This window comes from Dasypus novemcinctus, chromosome 22, assembly GCF_030445035.2.
Source record: "Dasypus novemcinctus isolate mDasNov1 chromosome 22, mDasNov1.1.hap2, whole genome shotgun sequence".
Taxonomy (NCBI): Eukaryota; Metazoa; Chordata; class Mammalia; order Cingulata; family Dasypodidae; genus Dasypus; species Dasypus novemcinctus.
Genome location: NC_080694.1, coordinates 50,000,733 through 50,022,147, shown reverse-complemented (window position 1 = coordinate 50,022,147; position 21,415 = coordinate 50,000,733). Strand labels below are relative to the sequence as shown.

At 35.4% G+C, this 21,415-nt stretch overlaps 1 protein-coding gene across 7 annotated transcripts in view; it reads left to right on the top strand.

Moving 5' to 3' along the window:
- The window catches only part of NUP153 (nucleoporin 153), a 68,116-nt gene that overhangs the window by 34,951 nt on the left and 11,750 nt on the right, over positions 1-21,415 (top strand). For all 7 annotated transcript variants that reach the window (XM_071210986.1, XM_004484787.5, XM_004484788.5 and 4 more), the window contains 6 exons: positions 9,602-9,739; positions 10,191-10,289; positions 11,958-12,045; positions 16,082-16,207; positions 17,103-17,720; positions 20,263-20,448. In XM_071210986.1, coding sequence (XP_071067087.1) covers positions 9,602-9,739; positions 10,191-10,289; positions 11,958-12,045; positions 16,082-16,207; positions 17,103-17,720; positions 20,263-20,448 — 1,255 coding nt within the window. The remainder of the gene's footprint in view (positions 1-9,601; positions 9,740-10,190; positions 10,290-11,957; positions 12,046-16,081; positions 16,208-17,102; positions 17,721-20,262; positions 20,449-21,415) is intronic.

The window sequence follows — 21,415 nt, the reverse complement described above, 5'->3', positions numbered from 1 at the left end:
ATTGTTCTTCAGAGTCCATTTACAGTTTAACACCCCCACATGAGAATAGGAAGAGCTCCGGTCTCTTAATCTTCCCAATACTTGATTTTGTTAAATTTTTGCCAATATGATGGATATGAAATGTTTTGCTATCAGAGTTTTCATATTTACTAGGGAGGTGGGGCATTGTTTTTGAGTATGTTTTGAACTTTTGGGATTCCTCTTCTGGAAATTGCCTTATTCATACCCTTGTCCATTTTTTCTATTAGATAATTTTTCTTTTTTGCTAGGAAGAGTTCTCGTCTATTCTGAACATGACAGAATAAGAGCGATTAATTAAAGATTGGGTAAATTAAAAAAATATTAGAGCCTAAGACCATATGAGTCATTCTTTCTGTCTGTAGGTTATTATTGTTCATTTACTAACTATTTTTAGTTGAACGCAGATCTTGTGTCAGTATTTATAAATTTATTTGTGTCTAGCTGTATTCTTTTAAGTTTTGATACAGTGCTTTCATTTGTGATGAGCTTTTGTGTTTTTTTTAGAGTAGTTTTAGGATTCAGAAAAATTATGTGTAAAATACAGAGTTCTCATATGCACCCTGTGTTAGTGTGGTCATTTGTTACAATTGATAGCACATTTTTATAATTATATCATTATCTATTTAGTCCATCGCTTACAATAGGCTTCCACTGTGTTGTACTGTTCTGTTCTGTTTTTAAATTTTACTCTAGAAACATATATAACCTAAAATTCCCCCATTTAGCCACATTCAGACTTAAAATTCAAAACTATTAATTATACTAAAAATATTGTACTGTTACCACCATTCATTAACAAAAATTTATAATTAACCCAAACAGAAAATCTGTACAATTTAAGGAATAACTCCCTGTTCTCTAAACCCCAGTTCCTCGTTCCCCGTCCTCTGGTAACCTGTATTCTAGTTTTTGACTCTGAGTTTGCTTACTCTAATAATTTCATATCAGTGAGGGCATACAATATTTGTCCTTTCGTGCCTGGCTTATTTCACATAACATATCTCCAAGATTTATCCATGTTGTTTGTATCAGAATTTCATTTCTTTTACAGCTGAATAATATTCCATGGTTTGAAAATACCAGACTTTATCCATTCATCATTTGATAGATACTTGGGTTGCTTCCATCTTGGTAATTGTGAATAGTGCTACTCTGAACACTGGAGTGCAAATGTCTGTTTAAATCAGTGCTTTTAAATCTTTTTTATATATATATACCTAGAAGTGGGATTGCCAGGTCATTTGGTAATTCTGTACTTTCTGGGAAACTGCCAAACTGTCTTCCATGGCAGCTGCACCATTTTACATTCCCACCAATGAGTGTTTGTTTCTCCGCATCCTCTCCCCCCCTTTTTTTAATAGTAACTATTCTATTGAGTATGAAATAGCATGTTTTAATTTCATTTCCCTAATAGCTAGAATATCTTCTTATGTGCTTTTTTGACTATTTGTATATCTTTGGAGAAATGTCTATTCAAATCTTTTGCCCATTTTTAAAATGGGCTATTTGTCCTTTTATTGTTCAGTTATAAGATTTCTTTATATTTTCTCTATATTAAACCTCCATCAAATAGATGGTTCCCAAATAGTTTCTCCTATTATGTAGGTTATTGTTTTACTTTCATGACAAAGTCCTCTGAGGCACAGAAGTGTTTTAATTTTGATAAGGTCGCATTTATTTATTTATTTATTCATTTGTTGCATGTTCTTTGGGTATAAAGTCTCAGAAACCATTACCTAATATAAGATCCTGAAGATGCTTTCCTGTGCTTTCTTCTAGGAGTTTGATAGTTCTGGTTCTTATATTTAGGTCTTTGATCCATTTTGAGTTGGTTTTTGTATATGGAGATCTAGTTTTCCCAGCACGATTTGTTGAAGACTCCTCTCTCTCCATTGAGTGGACCTAGCTCCCTTGTTAAAAATCAGTTGGCCATAAATGCAAGGGTTGATGTCTGAACGTTCAGTTTAATCCCATTGGTCTATATTTCTGTCCTTGTGCCAGTACTTAGCAATTTTGATTATTGTGGCTTTGTAATAAATTTTAAGATGAGGAAATGTGAGTCTTCCAATTTTGTTCTTTTCAAAATGGCTTTTGCTACTCAGAGCCCCTTACCCTTCCATATGAATTTTATGATTGACTTTTCATTTCTGCAGAGAAGACTGACGAGTTTTTTAGGGGTACATTTGTAGGTTTTTATCCTCTGGGTTATTTTTAACAATTTCTCTTATGAAGTCAGTTATATTTTGTTTTGTTTTTAAACCAATCAATTTTATTGATACATATTAATAAAGCATACAGTACATCCAAAGTGTACAATTACTGGTTCTGGTGTAATCACATAGTTGTGCATTGATCACTTCAGTCTCAAAGAAAAACAGTTTTATATATACAAAATAATCCATATTCACACTTCACATGAGGTTTCACTATGGTATACAGTCCCATGTTATGCTTTTTAGCTTTCCTTCTAGTAATATACATGACCTTAAACTTTCTTTTTCAATCACTGTCAAACCCATATAATAGCACTCCTAAGTACTAACACTATGATGTTCTTTCACCTTTTCCAAAGATTAACAGGCAACCTTTTTACCAGTTCTGCACAGGTGAAGCCTCAGCTTTCCATTCTCTGCTGATAGAAGTTCTTGGATGTCTTAGTGCTAAATCTCTAAATGTCTGTTGGTATTTTGCTTTGCAGACTCATTTAGACCAGGAGTCCTTTCTTTTTCACTTTCTCTTTCATTCCCGTATTCTTATTTAGCAGTTTTGTGGTTTTTGCCTCACTGACTCACTAGAGTCGCCAGAATCATTTCTTTGGCAGTTTGGACTTTCTGCCCTATAACCAGCCTTTTTGTTATATTTGAGCTGTGGCAGGGACCTTGGCTCACTTACTGGTCTTGAGGCTCTGTGTTTCTCGTCCTTAGGCTCTGCTTGTCACCATTCTGTGGTGGTGTAAAGGGAGGAAATGAATTAATGTATTCAACCATGTTGAGAGAAAAATTTAGTCTTTGCATGCCATCAGTCATCCAGCATATAAAATTTTGTAGTCTTCTTTGCAAACTGGGTTTTCTTTTGTTTTATGTAGATGTTACTAATTACATTAAAAAGTAGGTAATTTATCTTACCATATATACATGAGGATCTTATTATCTGATTCATTATAGCATGACCATGTTCTTTAGGCCAGCTTTTACATTTCCCTTACAACTTTGTGTCCCCACTTTTTCTTTTGTTTATCCCTGTTTAAGGAAAATGTTATATTGGTCTGGTATTTGCCAGATCATGTATGGATTTTACTCATCCTTCTGTTTCAGTTTTTAATTGAAGCTCAGTTTGGTATCAATAGCTTAATTTCAACTGTCTTGCAGATGTGTGTGTTTAGTGTGACTTTGCTGTATTGTGCAACTTTTAAAAAAAATTACTTAATTTTGCCTTTATGCTTGGTCTACTAACTGTGGAGCCCTATGAAGAACTAACTGCCCAGGCAGACCTCTTTCACCTCCCCCTTCTCTTGGCCCCCTTTCCTCTCCCCATTCCGGCCAACTGCCAACTGCCAACTTGGCATCCCAGGATGCCTCATCCACTGTCTTCTGTTCCTGACTTTGTTCTGCTCTGGGCTTAGAGTCTCCACGTTTTCTGAGGAAACAGGTATTCTCAGAGAGACTGTCCACCATTTTTTGCCTACTCTTTTTTTTTTTTTTAAATATTTTTTTATTTCTTCCCCCCGCCACCCCACCTTGTCTGCTTTCTGTGTCCATTTGCTGTGTGTTCTTCTGTGTCTGCTTGTATTCTTGTCAGCCGCACTGGGTATCTGTGTCTCTTTTTGTTGTGTCATCTTGCTGCGTCAGCTCTCCGTGTGTGTGGCACCGCTCCTGGGCAGACTGCACTTTTTTGTGTGTGGCGCTGCTCTCCTTCCAGGGCACACTCTTTGTTGTGTGGGGCTCCCCTACACAGGGGACACCCCTGCGTGGCACGGCACGTAGAGTAAGGTTGGATTGACAGTTTACTACTTGTTTTTTTTTTAAAGATTCATTTATCTCCCCCTGTCCCCCATTGCCTGCTCTGTTTCCATTCTCTTTGTGTTCTTCTGTGTCTGCTTGTATTCCTGTTAGGCAGTGCCGGGAACCAATCCTGAGACTGTCCAGAGTGGGAGAGAGGCAATCATTCTCTTGTGCCACCTCAGCTCCCTGTTCTGCTCCATCTCTTATTATCTCTCCTCTGAGTCTTTTTTTGTTGCATCGTCTTGCTGCGTCAGCTCTCCGCTTGGACCATCACTCCTTCACGGAGCAGCCCTCCTTGTGGGCCACCTTGCTATCACCAGGAGGCCCTGGGTAGTGAACCCTGGACTCCCATATGATAGATGGGAGCCCAATTGCTTGAGCCGTATCCGCTTCCCAGTTTCTTATTTTGTGTCACATGCTGCCTTTTTGTTTCAGATGTCAGGTGGTTTCAGACCACTAGTTGAGTGATTGAAGATTCATTTTTGGTGTGGGTGTTTTCATTGGGCCTGGGTAGAGGTCAAATGGAAGAAATTTTATTTCTAAGGAAATGTTAACATTCTGAGAATTTCAGATACCATTGCTTTTTATCCAGAATTGGTGTATTTTTATTCACTAAATATTCAGGGTAATAGAACTCTATATAAAAAATAACACATTTAAATATGGGTTATTAAGAGTGTTTTTAAAAAGCTGTCACCTTAGATTCCAGAAATTTGTAAGGTTTGTGTGTCAGACACTAAATATTTTGGCATCTTGCCTCTACTGTGTGATACCAGTTTTTTATTTTATAATTTAGAAAGTGCATTAATACAAAATAGGTAAGTGGTATATAATAAGGCAGGGTTGAGATTTAATTGCTTGATTGATATTATCGTGTCAGGTGTAATCCTGACTACTTAATGGCTGAGTGACCTTAGTCAAATTGTTAAACATTTTTGTGCCTCAGTTTCCTTATTTGTAAAATGGGGATATTGATTAATATATTGAGATTGTATCTTTAGGATGTCTGCCACTTAATAACTATGATATTATACCATATATTTATCTCCTCAGGTTCCTCATCTATAAAATAGTATCTACCCCACATGAGATAATTGATGTAAAGGTAGTATAATATGTTAGTACATTGTAAGTCCTCAAACATACAGAAATGTTGAAGAGATTGTTCAGTGAGCATAATATACCCAGCTCTTAGGTTTTGACATTTTATTATGTTGCTTTATCAAATAAATACCCATCTACCCATCTTATTTTTTGGGTGCATTTCAAAGTAAGTTTACAATACCAATATACTTTACTCCAGATACTTAAACATGCATAGCATATTTTCTTATTAGTGAAGATTTATATATAGTGACATGTAAAATTCTAAGGTTTACCAGCTGAGGAATTTCATCTGAATCAGACTTCTCTGTTAAGAGAGCAAATGTTTGAGTCACCACAGGAAGTTTATTCATGTCCTTTTCCAGTCATTTCTCATTGCCTCCTACTCCATAGACAATCTCTATTCTCATTTTGACCCACCATGTATTGGTTTTGCTTATTCTGGAACTTTGCATGTGTGTGGAGGGAGCATTCAGTATTTGCCTGGCTTCTTGTTCATTCATTGTAATGCTTTTGAGATTTATCCAAGTGGTTCATTTCTTTTCATTGCTGATTAGTATTTTGTTTTATGAGTATGCCAAGGATTCTTTATCCATTCTCATGTTGATGGATACAGAAAAGGTGTTTCCATTTTTGCCTGTTATGAATAAAGCCTAGTATGAGCATTTTTATACAAATCTTTTTGTAGACATTTTTATTTCTCTTGGGTAAATACCTTGAAGGAGAGGTGCTACGTATTTAACTTTTTAAGAAACTGCCAATCATTTCCAAGGTGTTTATACCATTTTAGTTGCTCTACATCCATTCTCATGTTGTCAAAGCTAAGAATTAGTTTTTTTCTTTTTAGCCATTCTGGTTGGTGTATGATACGGTATCTCATAATTTTAATTTGCCTTTCCCTATGATAATGTTAAGCCCTTTCTTACATGTTTATAGGTCATTTGTATATCTCTTTTGTGAGGCATCTGTTCAAATCTTTTGCCATTTTAAAATTTGTGTTATCTTTATACTCTTGGGTTGTAGGATGTCTTTAAAAATTCTGGATCCAAGAACTTTGAAGGATAAAAGTTCTGCAAATATTTTCTCGCGGTTTGCAGCTTGCCTAGTCATTTTCTTAAATATCTTTGATGAGCAGATGTTTTAAATTTAATGAAGAATTAATTTATATCAGTTTTTTTCTGTGGTTGTTACTTGTTCTTTGTGTCCTGAAACTCCTTTGCTTATCTGCAGGCTACAAGGATATTCTCCTATGTTTTCTTTTAGAAGCTTTATAGTTTAGTGTTTTGTTTGTTGTTTTCTTTTCCTAATTTACTTTTGATTTTTTATTTGACCCATGGATTATTTAGAAGTGTATTTAATATCCACGTATTTGAGGGCTTTATTGATTTCTAAGTCACTGTGACCAAAGAAAGATCGAAATCATGATTTTAGTACTTTGAAATGTTTTGAGACTTGTTTTTTATAAAGCCCAACATATAGTCTGCCTGATGAGTCTTGTTTTCTGAAAAAGAATATTCTGCAGTTGTTGGGTATAATGATATATGGATGTCAGTCAGATAAGGTGAGATAAGGTGACTGATAGTCTATAGGGTTGGGTTAGTTTATTAAATTATTGAGAGAGGCAAGTTTAAATTGCCAACTATTCCTTTTTTCCCCTTAATTCTGCCAGTTTTTCTTTAGGTATTTTGAGGCTCTCAGTAGAACATACGTATTATGTTTGCTATGCCTCCCCAGTGAACGTCCACTTTTAACATTGTTAAATGTTAAATATATATGAAATCTATGGCAATATCCTTTGTCTTGAAATCTGCTTTATAGGCACTCAGTCCTTACTGAAATAAGCCTTTTTATGCTTGCTGTTTTCGGGGTATATCTTTTTCCATCCATTTACTTTGTCTATCTGTTTATATTTAAAGTAAGTCTCTTATAGACAGCATATAGTTAGGTCTTACCTTTTTATGTATTTTCTGCCTTTTAATTGGGGATGTTTATGTAATTTTTGATATGGTTGGATTAATGTCTACCATTTTGTTGTTGTTTTCTGTTTGTCCCATCTGTATCTTGTTTCTTGCCTCCTCCTTTCCTGCCTTCTTTTGGATTAAGTGAATATTTTTAGAATTCCATTTTAATTTCTTTGTCGGCTTTTTTGCTCTACTCTTCACATTATATATACTTAGCTTTTTAGTCTTCTTTGTATTAATATTGTGCCACTTAATATAAAATTTCAGAACCTTGCGGCTATATAGTTTAGATTTATCCACCTCTCTTCCTTTTTTTTATGCTATATTTATATGTATTACATCTAGACAGACAATAAACCCTCAATATATAGCTTTTGCATGATATACTTACTGTATTTTAAAGATAGTAAAAGAAAAAAATCTTTATTTGCCAATGTCCTCTCCAGTCCTTGAAATCTGAGTTTCTACCTGGTATCATTTCTATCTCTTCAGCCTGAAGAACTTGTAAAGCAGGTTTTCTGGCAGTAGATTCTCAGTTTTCTTTTACCTGAAAGTGTTTTTACTTCACTGTTTTTTTGTTTAAGATCAACTTTATTGAAATATAATTTATGTATAAGAAACTGCACCCATTTGCAGTATTCATTTTGTTTTAGCTGACAGCTTGTCTGAACTTAAACTCTTGTTCTTCTGTTGTAGGCAGCAGTTGAAATTCTTTAGTCTTGATTGCTTGGCACCTGCCTTACACATGTGTAGTTTACAGGTCACCTGAGGGATTGGGGCAACTTATATACAGAATTTGGGGCTCCTCTGTGGCTCTTGATTCTTGTACATACACACCCTCTTTTTTTTTTTAAAGGTATATTTTATTTATTTCTCTCCCCTTCCCCTCCCTTTTTCTGCTCTCTGTGTCCATTTGCTATGTGTTCTGCATCCACTTGCATTATCTGGCGGCACCTGGAAACTGCGTCTCTTTTTTGTTGCTTCATCTTGCTGCGTCAGCTCTATGTGTGTGTGGCGCCATTCCTGGGCAGGCTGCGCTTTTTCCATGCAGGGCGGCTCTCCTTATGGGGTACACTCCTTGCGCGTGGGGCACCCCTACATGGGGGCGCCCCTGCATAGCACGGCACTCCTTGCACGCGGCAGCACTGCGCGTGGGCTGGCTTACCACGCGGTCTGGAGGACCTGGGGTTCAAACCCTAGACCCTCCATATGGTAGACAGACACTGTCGGATGAGCCACGTCCACCTCCCCACACCCTCATTTTTTCGCTACGGTCTTCACACCAGATTGTCCTCTGATTCTTTAACCCAGTAGATTTTTTTTTTTCTCTAAAACTAGCACCAACGGGCACAAATTAATAAAACAGGAAGCTCGCTCAGTGCCAGTCCCTTCTACCAAGTGTCCTTTCCTTCTGGCTTCTACTTGTTTTTGCTTGGTCTCCAGTGCCTTCAGATGGTTTTTCTTTTATATGTATTTATTTATCTTATAAATATTTATTTTTAAAGAAGCTTTAGATTACATAAATGCTAACAGATGGTTGCTTTTTATATTTTGTATATAGTTTATAATTACCTGCCAGAGCATTGGTCCGATACAAGCTGCTCCATCACAAGCAGAAGTGCTCTTATTTGCTCTTAACCCTGGTCTTCCCAGACGTGGGGTGGTCTTTGTCTTATTGGATTAAAAAGCAAGGCAGGGAGGGATGTGGCTCAAGTAGTTGAGTGTCTGCCTCCCAAATAGGAGGTCCCAGGTTTGGTTCCCAGTACCTCCTGAAAAAAAAAAAAAACAGCAAGCAAAACACACAAAAAAAAACAAATTAGGAAAGCCCATGCAGCTCAATGGTCGAGCGCTTCCCACGTATGAAGTCCCAGTATCAATCCCCGGCCCCTGGTACATTAAAAAAAAAAAAAAAAAAGTCAAGGCAGTTCACCAGATTTATTCAGAGCAAAATTTTATTAAATGCCTGTTTTACATACCAATCACCATATAGAACATTACCTTTCATATTGATGCCACAACCATGGTGTGGAGTAAGGATCCCCCCGCTCCATTTTTACCAATTAGGAATTGGTTTTCAGGTAGCAAGGTGCTAAAGTCACATGGCTAGTTGGCAGTATAGCTGGGATTCAAATCTCTAGGTTTTTTTTTTTTTTTTTTTTTTTTTGAGGTACTGGGGTCAGGGATTGAATCCAGGACCTCTTATGTGGAAAGCCAGTACTCAACCACTGAACCACATTAGTTTCCCTGAGTTGGCTTTATTGTTTGTTTTTCTTTTTATAGGAGGCACCAGGCACCGAACCCAGGACCTGTCATGTGGGAGGCAGGCAATCAATGGCTTGAGCCACATCTACTCCCTCTTTAGGTTTCTTGTCTCCAGAGTGTCAGCAGTGCATGCTGCTGGCTTCTATTTTCCATTTACCTGCCACTAACTACATTAATTTTTTCTGAAAATTAAGAGATAAAATGAATGGCATTAAGGTGAAATATGTAACTTTAAAATGTGTTGTGTTTTAGGAGATGGAAGTACCAGTATTACCAAAAATCTCTCTACCGATCACCAGTTCTTCACTGCCTGCCTTCAGTTTTAGTTCCTCTGTGATCACAACTTCCTCTCCATCACCCATCAGTCCTTCACAATCATTAACTAACAAGGTACAAAACTATTGTATAAATAGAGATAATTTTATTATTTCTTGTTTTTAAAAAAGTTTTCCAAAACTGTTTCCATTAAGATGCTTTTAGAGTCGGAGTAGATTAATGTTTTCACTTGTCAGGTAGAATTAAGATCTTCAATCTACTCCGGAAATTTTTAAGCTTTTATTCCTGACTTTTCCTTTTTTCTGAGCATATTCTTATAGATGCTATTTTTCTCCTTTAGACGGTTGTCCGTGTAGTGGATATATGCCTTTTCTAAGAGAAAATCAGATCTTATAGAAGTTACTGTTTAATATTTTTCAGAAGCTAAAGTGATTTTTAAATCTAAAGGGAAAAAATGTTTTGAGTTTCTTTAGAATAATTAATTTGCTTAAAGTCTATTGTATTCTCTGTTTCTTTTACTTTCTAAATTGCTTTTTCTGTATTGTTTCTTAATTTGGGAAACCAGGTACAGATGACCTCTCCGAGCAGCACTGGCAGTCCTATGTTTAGATTTTCATCTCCCATTGTAAAATCCACAGAGGCAGATATACTACCTCCATCATCTGTAAGTAGCAAGCAAGGAATATTTCATATTCAGTGACAAATGTCAAAGGCATACCACATTTTTATCAAATCTGAGATGCTGTCGGGGAGAAAAAAAATGCCTAAAATGACATTATTGAGATCATTAAAATACCAATATTAAATTTCTTAAACTTGATAATTGTACTTAATGAATATCCTTGTTCTTTGGAAATATACATGGAAATATTAAGAAGTTTTAGACTACAGAAAATTTATATCGAAAATATAGGAGATTCCCATATACCCCACCCTTACCCACTCTCATATTTTCTTCTATTAATAACATCTTGCATTAGTGTGGTACATTTGTTATAGTCGATGAACATTGCTACTAACCATGGTCAGTAATTTACATTATGGTTTACACTTTGCACTGTACAATTTTAGAGGTTTTGACAAAATGTATAAAGGCCTGTGTCCATCATTGCAATATCATGTAGAACAATTGTGGTGCTCCCAAAATGCCCCATATTCCACCTTTTCTAATCTTTAGAAGATAGATAATAGGAAGAAGGCTATAACAAATGTGGCAAATTGTTAAAAGCTGGTAAATCTGGGTAGGGGAATTTTGGAGTTCTCTATTGTTTTGTATTATTTTTTGCAGATGACCCTGTAAGTTTGAAATTATTTGAAAATAAAATAAAAAACACAAAGATGCCATTGGTGGTGAGAAATACCACTATTTTTCTTCCAAATTAAAAAAAAAATTCAATCTACATGTAGTTAAATAAATACGTGCTCTTGTATGCTTCACTATATACATATATACATATGTATTTTCTTCTGTACCATTTGAAAGTAAAATGAAAATGCCATAATACTCTTATGCTTTTTCATGTATCTGCTAAGAAAAAGGATATTCCTTTACATACTCAAAGTACTGTGAGTCATATCCAAGAAGTTTAACACTGGTACAATAATAACATAGTTCATAATCAAATTCCCCTCTTCTCCCTAGGCTGTCTTTTATAGCTGCTTTGGTTCTGGTCCTAAATTCAATCAAAGATCACATTATGTTTAGTTTCCTCTCTCTTGGATCATCTCTATATCTAGAAAAGTCCTGTGCTGTTTTTATGTCCCATAACACAGATTTCTTTTACTTTCTTCATAATTAAGAATTACATATTTTTGGCATGAATAACACATCAGTTTAATGGTCAAGCTGCCCTAGACTTGGCCTGTGTAACATTTTAACATTTTTTCTTCCATTTTTGATTGTCTTTTGTTTTTTGGCTCAACTTAGATACTCTAGATCATATTGTAACTTTTTTGCCACATGTCGGAAATCGTTGTTTGTCCAAAGAACCTCATGCTTTTTATTAGAGAATGACATGTAGAAACTATGAGCTAGACATGGGCATTAGGAGCCTACCATTATTTTATGTACTGCTTAGAAAGAAAAATATATACATGAAATAAAAAATGCTGTCTGATAAACTATCACCCACACATCACTGAGTATAAAAAGCATGCCAAGTTTAGAGATTTTAGAATATGAAAAACTGTATTTTAGAATAGATGAAGTACAGTATATTCTTTGACTTGGAATTTTTACAAAAAGCCTATATTTGATACTTGTTTAGAATAAATTTGATATTTGTTTAGAATAAATTTGACACTTTAAAGGATACCTTTTCTCTTGTTACAGATTGGATTTACATTTAGTGTGCCTGTGGCAAAAACAATAGAACTTCCTGACACCAGGAGTACTTCAGAACCAATTATAAGTACTTCAGGTAAATAACAGTTTCTCATAAATCTTTACATAAAAATGGTTGCATATATAGATTAGTCACATGATCTGTTACCTTATTTTCTAAAACCTCTACAAAGCTCTGAAGTTTTAGGTCAAATGAATTAATACTGTGGAGGAAAGACTGTCAGGACTTAATGTTTCTAGATATTTCGTAGAGATTTCCTTTGACAAGCTGCACTATCCCCAGAATATATCATTTAAAATATATAAGTACGAAAAAGGTATGTTAAATTAGTATTTCATATTCTTTCACCTTTGGCAGTTTTTATAAATGCCTCCACTTGAATGAAATTAGCTCTGAAAAACAAGCAGAAGCTAATATCATATTTTCAACAATGATTTTTTCATAATTGTCTTTAGAGATACTTAGTTCTGTAAATGTAAATGTACCAATTTGGTTTTGAGAGGTATAGTTACAGTAGGCAACTTATCTACTATCTTTAGTCAAAATAAGGAGATAGTTTGTTATAAATCTCATTACTAAGAAATTTAAGAGGTTGTCTGTATCATAATTGTAGTAGAATCCAGTTCTGGAATTGCTGTGCAGTTTACAAGTATTTTTATTTGTAAGGTTATGCTTGTCTCTGTAAATAGTGGCATAATTTTTTTTTAAACAGTTTTATCGGTACATGTTAAGAAAACATTAAAAGTTCATCAAAAGTGTACATCAGTAGTATTCAGTATAATCACAGGTGTGCGTTCATCATTTCAATCGTTATTAGAGCATTTTCATTATTTCCATAATAACAGTAATAATAATAATAAAAAACAAACAAGAAAATTCTTCACCTCTCAGTCTCCCTAGGCATAATTTTTGAAATGAGTAATCAAGCAACAAAACAGGATTTTGTTGTGGGCGTTGTTTTTTTGAATGTTTGGTGTTTCACATCTGGATTAAGTAACTCAGGTCAACAATTTTTAGCAAGGGCATTTTACCCTAGAAATGGACAGCAAGTCCAGGGGCACAGAAACAATAGAAGAGGCATGGCATGCTTTGAGAATTGCAAATAATTTGTCCTGGCTTGAATGGCAAGTGGTGAGAAATGAAATGACTATGTGCCATGGAAAAGCATTGGATTTTATTCTCAGTTAGTAGGGAGACCCTGAGTGATTTGTATTTGGGAGTAGGATGGGTATAGGTAGAGGAACAGCAGTGGGTGGGAATGGTTTACTCTAGGAAAGACATCAGTTAGCGGGAGTTCATTGCCATAGTCAGAAATGGTTCTTTGAATATCCACTGAGTTTCGGAATTTTTAAGAACTAGAACTGCCTCCCACTCTCCTGATAGACAAATAGAGGCAGGGCATAGATGCCATAGATGCTAGAGAGGCCCTTGGCTTTGGATGGTCTGAAAGAATTTAACTGGTATGTTTGCAGTCCTGTTTATTTTTTAGTGCATCAAGAACAGCCCTGTATAAGTGAAGTAACAATAGCACATGGCAGGTGTACTTTTTTTTTTCCCGAAGGTACCAGGGATTGAACCCAGGACCTTGTACGTGGGAAGCAGGCACTCAACCACTGAGCTACATCTGCTCCCCAGTGAGTGTGTTTGTTTTTAGGAGGTACACTGGATTGAACCCAGGACCTCATACCTGGGAAGCAGGTGCTCAACCATTTGATCTCTACATCTGCTCCACTCAGGTGTACTTTTTACCACTTTTTTTCCTTTAATATTACTATGATTTCAGGACACATAAGCCTATTCAAATGATTGATTTCATGCCTTTATGTGAGGGAAAGGCATTTAAAAACCTTCCCGGTTTTTACTAATGGTTACTGAATGAGTAACTACGTGTTCCAACAACTTTGTATATCATTACATCCGGGGAATTTCCCAGATTTTTAAAGATTTCTTGTGAGGAGCATATATTAAGTTTGTGTGTTCTCACTTGACAGCTCTGCTTCTCATCATTTCCATCATTAAAAACTAACTGAAAATGTGGCAGTCATGATTTAATACCTTTTTGATAGGAGCTAATTCTTCCATCATTTGCTTTTTCCATCTCTGTGTACACTTCAAGGAATCCTAAGTTTGTCTTGAGTTACTAAAAACAGTTCAGTTTTTATTATAAAGGAAGACAGGTTGTGATACAATAATGTAAGGATTCCTGCACATTATTTATGGTTGTTTTTATGTTTACAACTTCTCTAATATAAATGAATGAGTGAATAAAAAGAGAAAAAAGCTATACGATCGAATGATATGACAAAGTTGGCAAAATGTTAAAAATGGTGGGCCTGGGTATATTGGCATTGGGGTATGTTGGAGTTCTCGGTAAGGGGTTTGTATTATTTTTGCAGCTGTCCTATAAGTTTGAAACTATTTCAAAATGGAATAGTTGAATAAAAGATAGAAAGTGATCAAGTGATTAAAGCATATTTTTCTTTGTTTGGAATGTTGTAAGAGGTAGGTAGGGGAGAAAGGGCATGGCTGAGTGATTTGAGCACCTCCTTCCTGTGTGTGAGGGTCCTGGGTTTAATCCCCCATACAACAAGCAAGCGAACAAACCAACTCAGGGTTGCCAGTGTAGCTCAGTGGTTAAGCACCATCTTCCCACATAGGAGGTCCTGTGTTCAATCCCCAGCCTCGGTACCTCAAACAAACAAACAAAACCCTTAAGACTTTTGTGATACTCAAAATAGAGGTCTCTTATTTTAAGTAACTATGTGTTCATTTTAGAAAGTTAGGAAAATCTAAAAATTAAAGGCAGTTAATAAAATCATCTGTTGTCCTAGCACTAGCAGCCACCACTGATCTTTAGATGCAATTATTTAAAATCTTTTAGACTGTCTAAACTGTTTTTTGTTCTTTTACCCTTATTCTGTGCCTTAAGAATGAATTTTGTGACATGACAGCATTCTGTCATGTCAGCTTACAGGAATTTATGTAAACAGCCCCTTATTAAGCATTTCAAAAATTATTTTGGTAACATATGTACAACAAAAAATTCCCCATTTTAACTACTTTCATGTTTACAATTTAGTGGTGTTAATTACATTCACAATCTTGTGCTACCATCACCAGTGTCCATTACCGAAATCTTTTTAATGACCCAAACAAAATCTCCGCACCCATTAGGAAATAACTCCCCATCTCCTCCACCCTAACGCTTCCTGGCCCCTGTAATCTACATTCTGTTTTCATGAATTTACATGCTCCAGGTATTTCATTATTTTTTTTTACTTTTCTGCCTGGCTTAAGTTAAGCATTTTATTATCCAGGTTCTTAGTTTTCCTGGGCTGCTTTGATAAATACCACACTGTGATTAACTTAAACAATTGGAATATTGTCTTGTGGTTTTGGAGACTAGAAATCTAAAATCAAAATCTTTACAGGGCATGATTTCCACAGGTTTGTAACATTCTGGTGTTGGCTTGCCACAGTTCCTGGGGTTCCTTGGCTCTCATCTCTGCCTCTGTCACATGCCGATCTGTCCCCTTTGTCTCCTCTTGGGGCTTTTGCTGACTTCTGGCTTCTACTTCCATGTCCAATTTCATTTGCCTGTAAGAACTTCAGCCATATTGGATTAAGGCCTGCTCTCATTCAGTTTGGCCACATGCTAACTAATGAGATCTTCAAAGGTTCTATTTATAAATGGGTTTACATACACAGGAACACAGATGAAGATTTGAATATGTCTTTTGCAGGGAACATGATTTAATCCCCAGCATCGAGTTTCTCAATATGTATATGAAGATTATTCTCAATCATAGAATGAATTTCTTGAAGTAAAATAACTGGCTCAGTGGACTATTCTTAGGGTTTTTGATCAATAGTGCTAAATTGCCTTGTAAAACAAATATATATTTCCTGCAGTGTGGGACCTTGTTCCCTGTTTTCTCCTCCTTGCTGATGTTTCAGTTTGATTTTCTTGATTACCAGTCAATTCAGTGGAGGACAATTACAGTTCGTATATGTATACTTTGGATTATCTTTTTAATGCATTTAATGCAAAAGTCCAGAGCTTTTTCTTGACATTAACATACATCTTTCACTATTAAAAAAAAAATTACAGCTCAAGATAGCACTTCAGTGAACAGTATAAGCTGTAAGAAGAAACTCAATGAAGATTGTGAGGGCCCTTTTAGACCTGCAAAAATTCTGAAAGAAGGAAGTGTCCTAGATGTTCTGAAAAACCCTGGTAAGATAATGGCTGTCCTTGAAATAGTCAGAATCTTAGTTACAAACTCATGATCTTATTTTAATGTCATTTGTGCTATATGCTTTAGGCTTCTAAAAATTATGACTGATTTTGTAGGAGATTGACTTTTGAATGCATATATAGTAAAATGTAATTCTTTTGGAATTGTTACTGAAATGTTACTGATTTCTTTGGAATTTAAGGACTATAATAAAATTAAATCTCTAAGAGGCAAGTATATCAGAAAAAAATTAATTTCCTGTTAAGGTACAGCAAGATAAAGATCAGTATTATGGAATTAAAGTAAATAAACCTGATGATACCTGAACATGTCTTTCTCTGATTAGACTAGGCATTTCCTCAAAGCATTGAACTGCAAAATTGTTCTCACATTATTCCCCAGTTTTCATAAAAATTCCAAGCAGAAAACATTTGCTGAGTTGTAACTTTTATGAACTCACCTGAAATGAAAATTTGAAAGCTAGTAGGTAATAATTTGAAGGGGATGAATTGAAGTCATCAAATAGGATTTAAGTTTTTGATTTGAAAATCAAAGAGTGTATTAATAATTCCAATTGTGATATGTACATCACAGAATGTGATAATAAAGTAATCGCTCAGAAAAAAATTGTTATATTAAATTATTAGGAAAATAGTGCATTGTTGACCACTTTGCTAACCAAAGTATATGGGCTTGTTTTGTTTTGCCCTTAAGCTAAAAATAACTTTTTAATTTGGATTATTCCTTACTGCCACTAGAAATCTTTAGCAACCTTCTATATCTTCCTCTTTCCTTCTAATTTTCCTTCTCATTTTTTTTTTTAGTTAATTTTTTGATTAGAGTGTCCCTAACTTGCCTTTTTTTTTTTGGTACTCTCCTCTTTCCTCATTGTAGGCTTCATATCACCGAAGCAGGATTCTTTTGCTGCTCCGCCTACCACAGCAAGCCCGGTAGTTTATACAAGACCAGCAATAAGTAGCTTTTCCTCTAGTGGAATCGGATTTGGGGCAAGTTTAAAAGCTGGATCATCGTGGCAGTGTGATACATGTCTACTCCAGAACAAAGTTACAGATGATAAGTGCATAGCTTGTCAAGCCCCTAAATTGCCACCAAAAGATACTGCTAAACAGACTGGAATTGGAACACCAAGTAAAAGTGGCAAACCAACTCTATCAGCATCAGGGACAGGGTTCGGAGACAAATTTAAACCAGCAGTAGGAACTTGGGATTGTGATACCTGTTTAGTGCAAAATAAACCTGAAGCGATAAAATGTATAGCTTGTGAAACACCGAAACCTGGAACTGGTGTTAAGCGGGTCCTTACATTGCCAGTGGCTTCAGAAAGTGCTGTAACTATGACTACTTCATCTTCTAGTTGCACTATGACCACTGGTACCTTAGGATTTGGAGCTGAATTCAAAAGGCCCATAGGATCTTGGGAGTGTCCAGTATGCTGTGTTTCTAATAATGCAGAAGACAATAAATGTGTGTCCTGTATGTCTGAGAAACCAGGTATGTTTATAGTTATTTGCATAATTTTGCTCAATACTTGAATAGAACATTTTAATTCTCTGTAAAACAGCTAAGATCAATCTCCATACTTTATGTATTTCAGGATGAGCATTTCCTCACACCTCTTAATTTTTCTAAGCACATGTTAAAACTTCTTGCTTGGGTCTGGATCTTTATGTTTCTTAGGATAAGTTGTGTGTTACATACTCACACCTCTTTTTTTGTATTCAGTTTTATCAGAAATACCTTGCTTTTCATGACCATTTCCAAGATTGACTAGTATAAACACCGAAAGATCTTACAATGGGACCGTTTTTTCAAACCTTTATATAGAATAAAGTATTGCTTTGTCTTATTTTTCTTTAGTAGTGAAGATGGCTGGTGGTCATTTCCAGGGAAGATTTTCATTAAGGTGTAGACAGCCTTTTCTGAAAAGGCTATGGTTGAATTTTAATGGTGATATTTGAACCCAGTTTAAATATATACTCTCTACCAGAGGTTTTGCAATGATAGTAAATTATTGAAGCATTAATGAGAAAATTCTGACTTAGCCAAAAAACACAAAAATGGAATTAGGTTTGAGTTTTCCCTGCTTTTCCCTTCATAGCTAGAAGAGTCACACCAATATTTAAATCAGAATACCAATCTTTAAATCAGAAGTGTCTCTCTGCTGTTTTTCTAATACTGTTGCATCATTACATGGTACAAATATATGATAATATTGACACTAAATAAAATATTGGAGATGAGTATCTGCTTTTCATTGCATTATTCTTGGATGCATGAGGAACTTTGGATTTATCATGTTAATGATGAGCCATCATTTTAAGCAGAGGAGTGATATGGTCTAATTTGATTTTTTGATAAATCTCTCTGGTGGCTTTTTATAGGATGGCATTGGAGACAAAATTTGGAGATTAGAGGACTGTTTAGAGGAAGTTAAAGCTGTAATATAGGCAGTAGATAATGGTGACATGTACTAATCAAATCAGTTAAGGATTCAGAGATAGGGAATAGTGTATAGTTGAAGACATGTTCATTTAAAGCTCTCCACGTTGATACTCAGAGAGTGAGTCTTTGGATAGACCAGTATGGACTCTTTGGGCTGGAGATGAAGATTTCAGAGTCATCAGCCCATCATTTGGTATTTGAAGTTATGGGAATAGAGGTAACAATAAGGGTAGAGGATTGTCATGTCAATAGAGAAAATGGTCTAAAGCTGAACTCTGATAACTTAAGAGAGTGATAGGAATACAGCTTTTGAACAGTGAATCTTTTAAAGGAGTAACCAGAGAGGAAAAACACAAACCACATGGCACTGGTAGCTCTGAGGAGGATGGGTTTTTAAGGAACAAGGCCAGAGGCCTTGATTAGAGGGCTGTTATAATTATGCCAGCAAGAAAGGAGGAGGACTTGAAAGAAAATAAAGTCCAAAAGAATGAAATGGATTTGAGCAATATATAAAGGAGGAGGAGGCATCTCACCAAGCTAACCAAATGGACAGTGAAACCACCAGCTAGCAAAGAGGCTGTCAGGGATGAAACTCAGAGAAGTGTGGGCTGCAGATATAGATAAGGAGAAACTGTTTTTGTTGCTGTTTAAAACCAGGGAAGTAGTTGAAAGCTTGTAAGGTTGTTACAAAGATAGAACCCGGGGGAGTAATTTCTCTGGTAAGATACATGGGGACAGATCTGTAAACTAAAATACAGAGAAGAATCAGAGGTAACTGGGAAAGTGAAAGAAGTTGTAGAACATTTACAAAAATTTGGGGTACCAGAATGACTGGGTTTCTTCCATTCATTGTGTCTTGTCATACATCTATACCTTACTTAGTCATCTCTCCAATGCCACCTCCCCCCCAAATGTCCTTCTACTTAGAGATTTAAATATCACTTATTTTATTCCTTCTCTTATCCCTTAGTAGTTTCTTCTTTCTTCAAATCATGAGCAGTGCAGGCAACATTTTATTCATCTTTGTGTCACCAGGATCTAAGTACATCTACTTAATAAATGTCTTTTAAATGGCTAGCATATAACAGAACTGCAGTGAACATAGTGGGTATCAAGTTGCAAAGTAGATGTTAGAAAACTTCTGTGCAAAAAATGACATGCTCTGAAATCTTGAAATTAGTGTAAACTTTGACTATGTATTTTATTTGTTAGTCTGTTTCCTATAATTTATATCTTATAATGCTGTTCTCTTTGGAGAAATTTGACAAATTAAAGATTCTTAAAGACAAATGAATGTTTTACAAAGCAGCACAACTAATTTGTGAACATGACTTTTTTTAAACCTACCGAAGTTGAAGTTTGGAGTTAAGAGGGAACTCACCACGAAGGAAGTTGAATATGAGCTGTTCATTTAGAAGATGCAAAGAAGTCTGAGATGTTTTGTTTTTAATATGAATATTTATACTTCAGGCATTTTCAGAGTCTCAATAGGAGAGGCTTATCAAAATTAAACATTTAAATTTAATGATGTCATTAAGAAACCAACATAATATAAATTAAAATTTTCATACATTTCCCCATTATTTTTTAGAGAGTTCAGTACCTGCTTCAAGTAGCAGCACTATTCTGTCTTCTGGAAGTCATCTAGGATTGGATAAGTTTAAGAAACCTGAGGGAAGCTGGGACTGTGAAGTATGCCTAGTGCAGAATAAAGCAGATTCTGCCAAATGCATCGCATGTGAAAGTGCAAAGCCAGGCACAAAACCTGAGTTTAAAGGTAAGATGGTGGTAAAGTGCCTCCCTGTAGTGCCATTGTAGAGTGAAATATTTGCAGACAGTTTTTTAAAAATTCTTTTTATTGAAAATCCATATAAAATGAGGTATTTGCCTAGGAACTTTTAGCTTATGTCTACTTCTGAGTTACTGTGAACTAGGATTATTTGTCAATGGTCAGGGATCTTTCTGTGATTGAATAAAAGAACTATCATGTGTTATTGAGTCTTTGAGAGTGTTCTGTTATTTTTTGTTTTTAACTGTTAACAACACACTCTGGCATCCGTATGAATCTCCTGACTCTTATTGGCCTGGGAATTTTTACCCGTAGAATCCCATTTTAAGTAGGCCAGGTTTGGGCTTTTGTTACTCAGAAAAATCATTCTCTTAATAATTTCCTATGTAAATATAAAGGAAGAACCTTAATTTTAATTTAATTACATTAAAGAATCTTTTATGTAAGTCCAAATCCATTAAAGTATTTGGTGGCCAAAAATGTCAAGTCTTCATATACCTGTATGAATTATTTTAATCAGATTTACAGTTCAGTCAAAATTTTGATAAAGCTAAAAAAGAGAAGAGACTAGATCAAAAGTATCAGTCAGGAATAGGTGAGAGAAGATTTTAGTCTGTAAGAAAGAAGTCCTATTAGGTGGGAATGTGAGGTATTAAAAAGGAATACCAAGTTTTATCTGTTCTCTAATTATGCCACAGGCTAAAACTTTTTTGACTGTAAACCCAAAGCCCGAAATACCGCTTTTACATCATGACCACTCACCTGTACAGTAAATTTGTCTATATTATTAAAATAAAAGCTTCAGAAAATGGTATTTATCTCTAATATGTAAGATACTCTGATATTTTGTATTTGAATTCATTTTGAAAGCAAAATCCTGGTTGCAAACCATTGCCTGTCTAGTGGGATTCAGCTTGCAGTTTAAAAAACTGCCTTAGAGTGTTTTAACAGATCA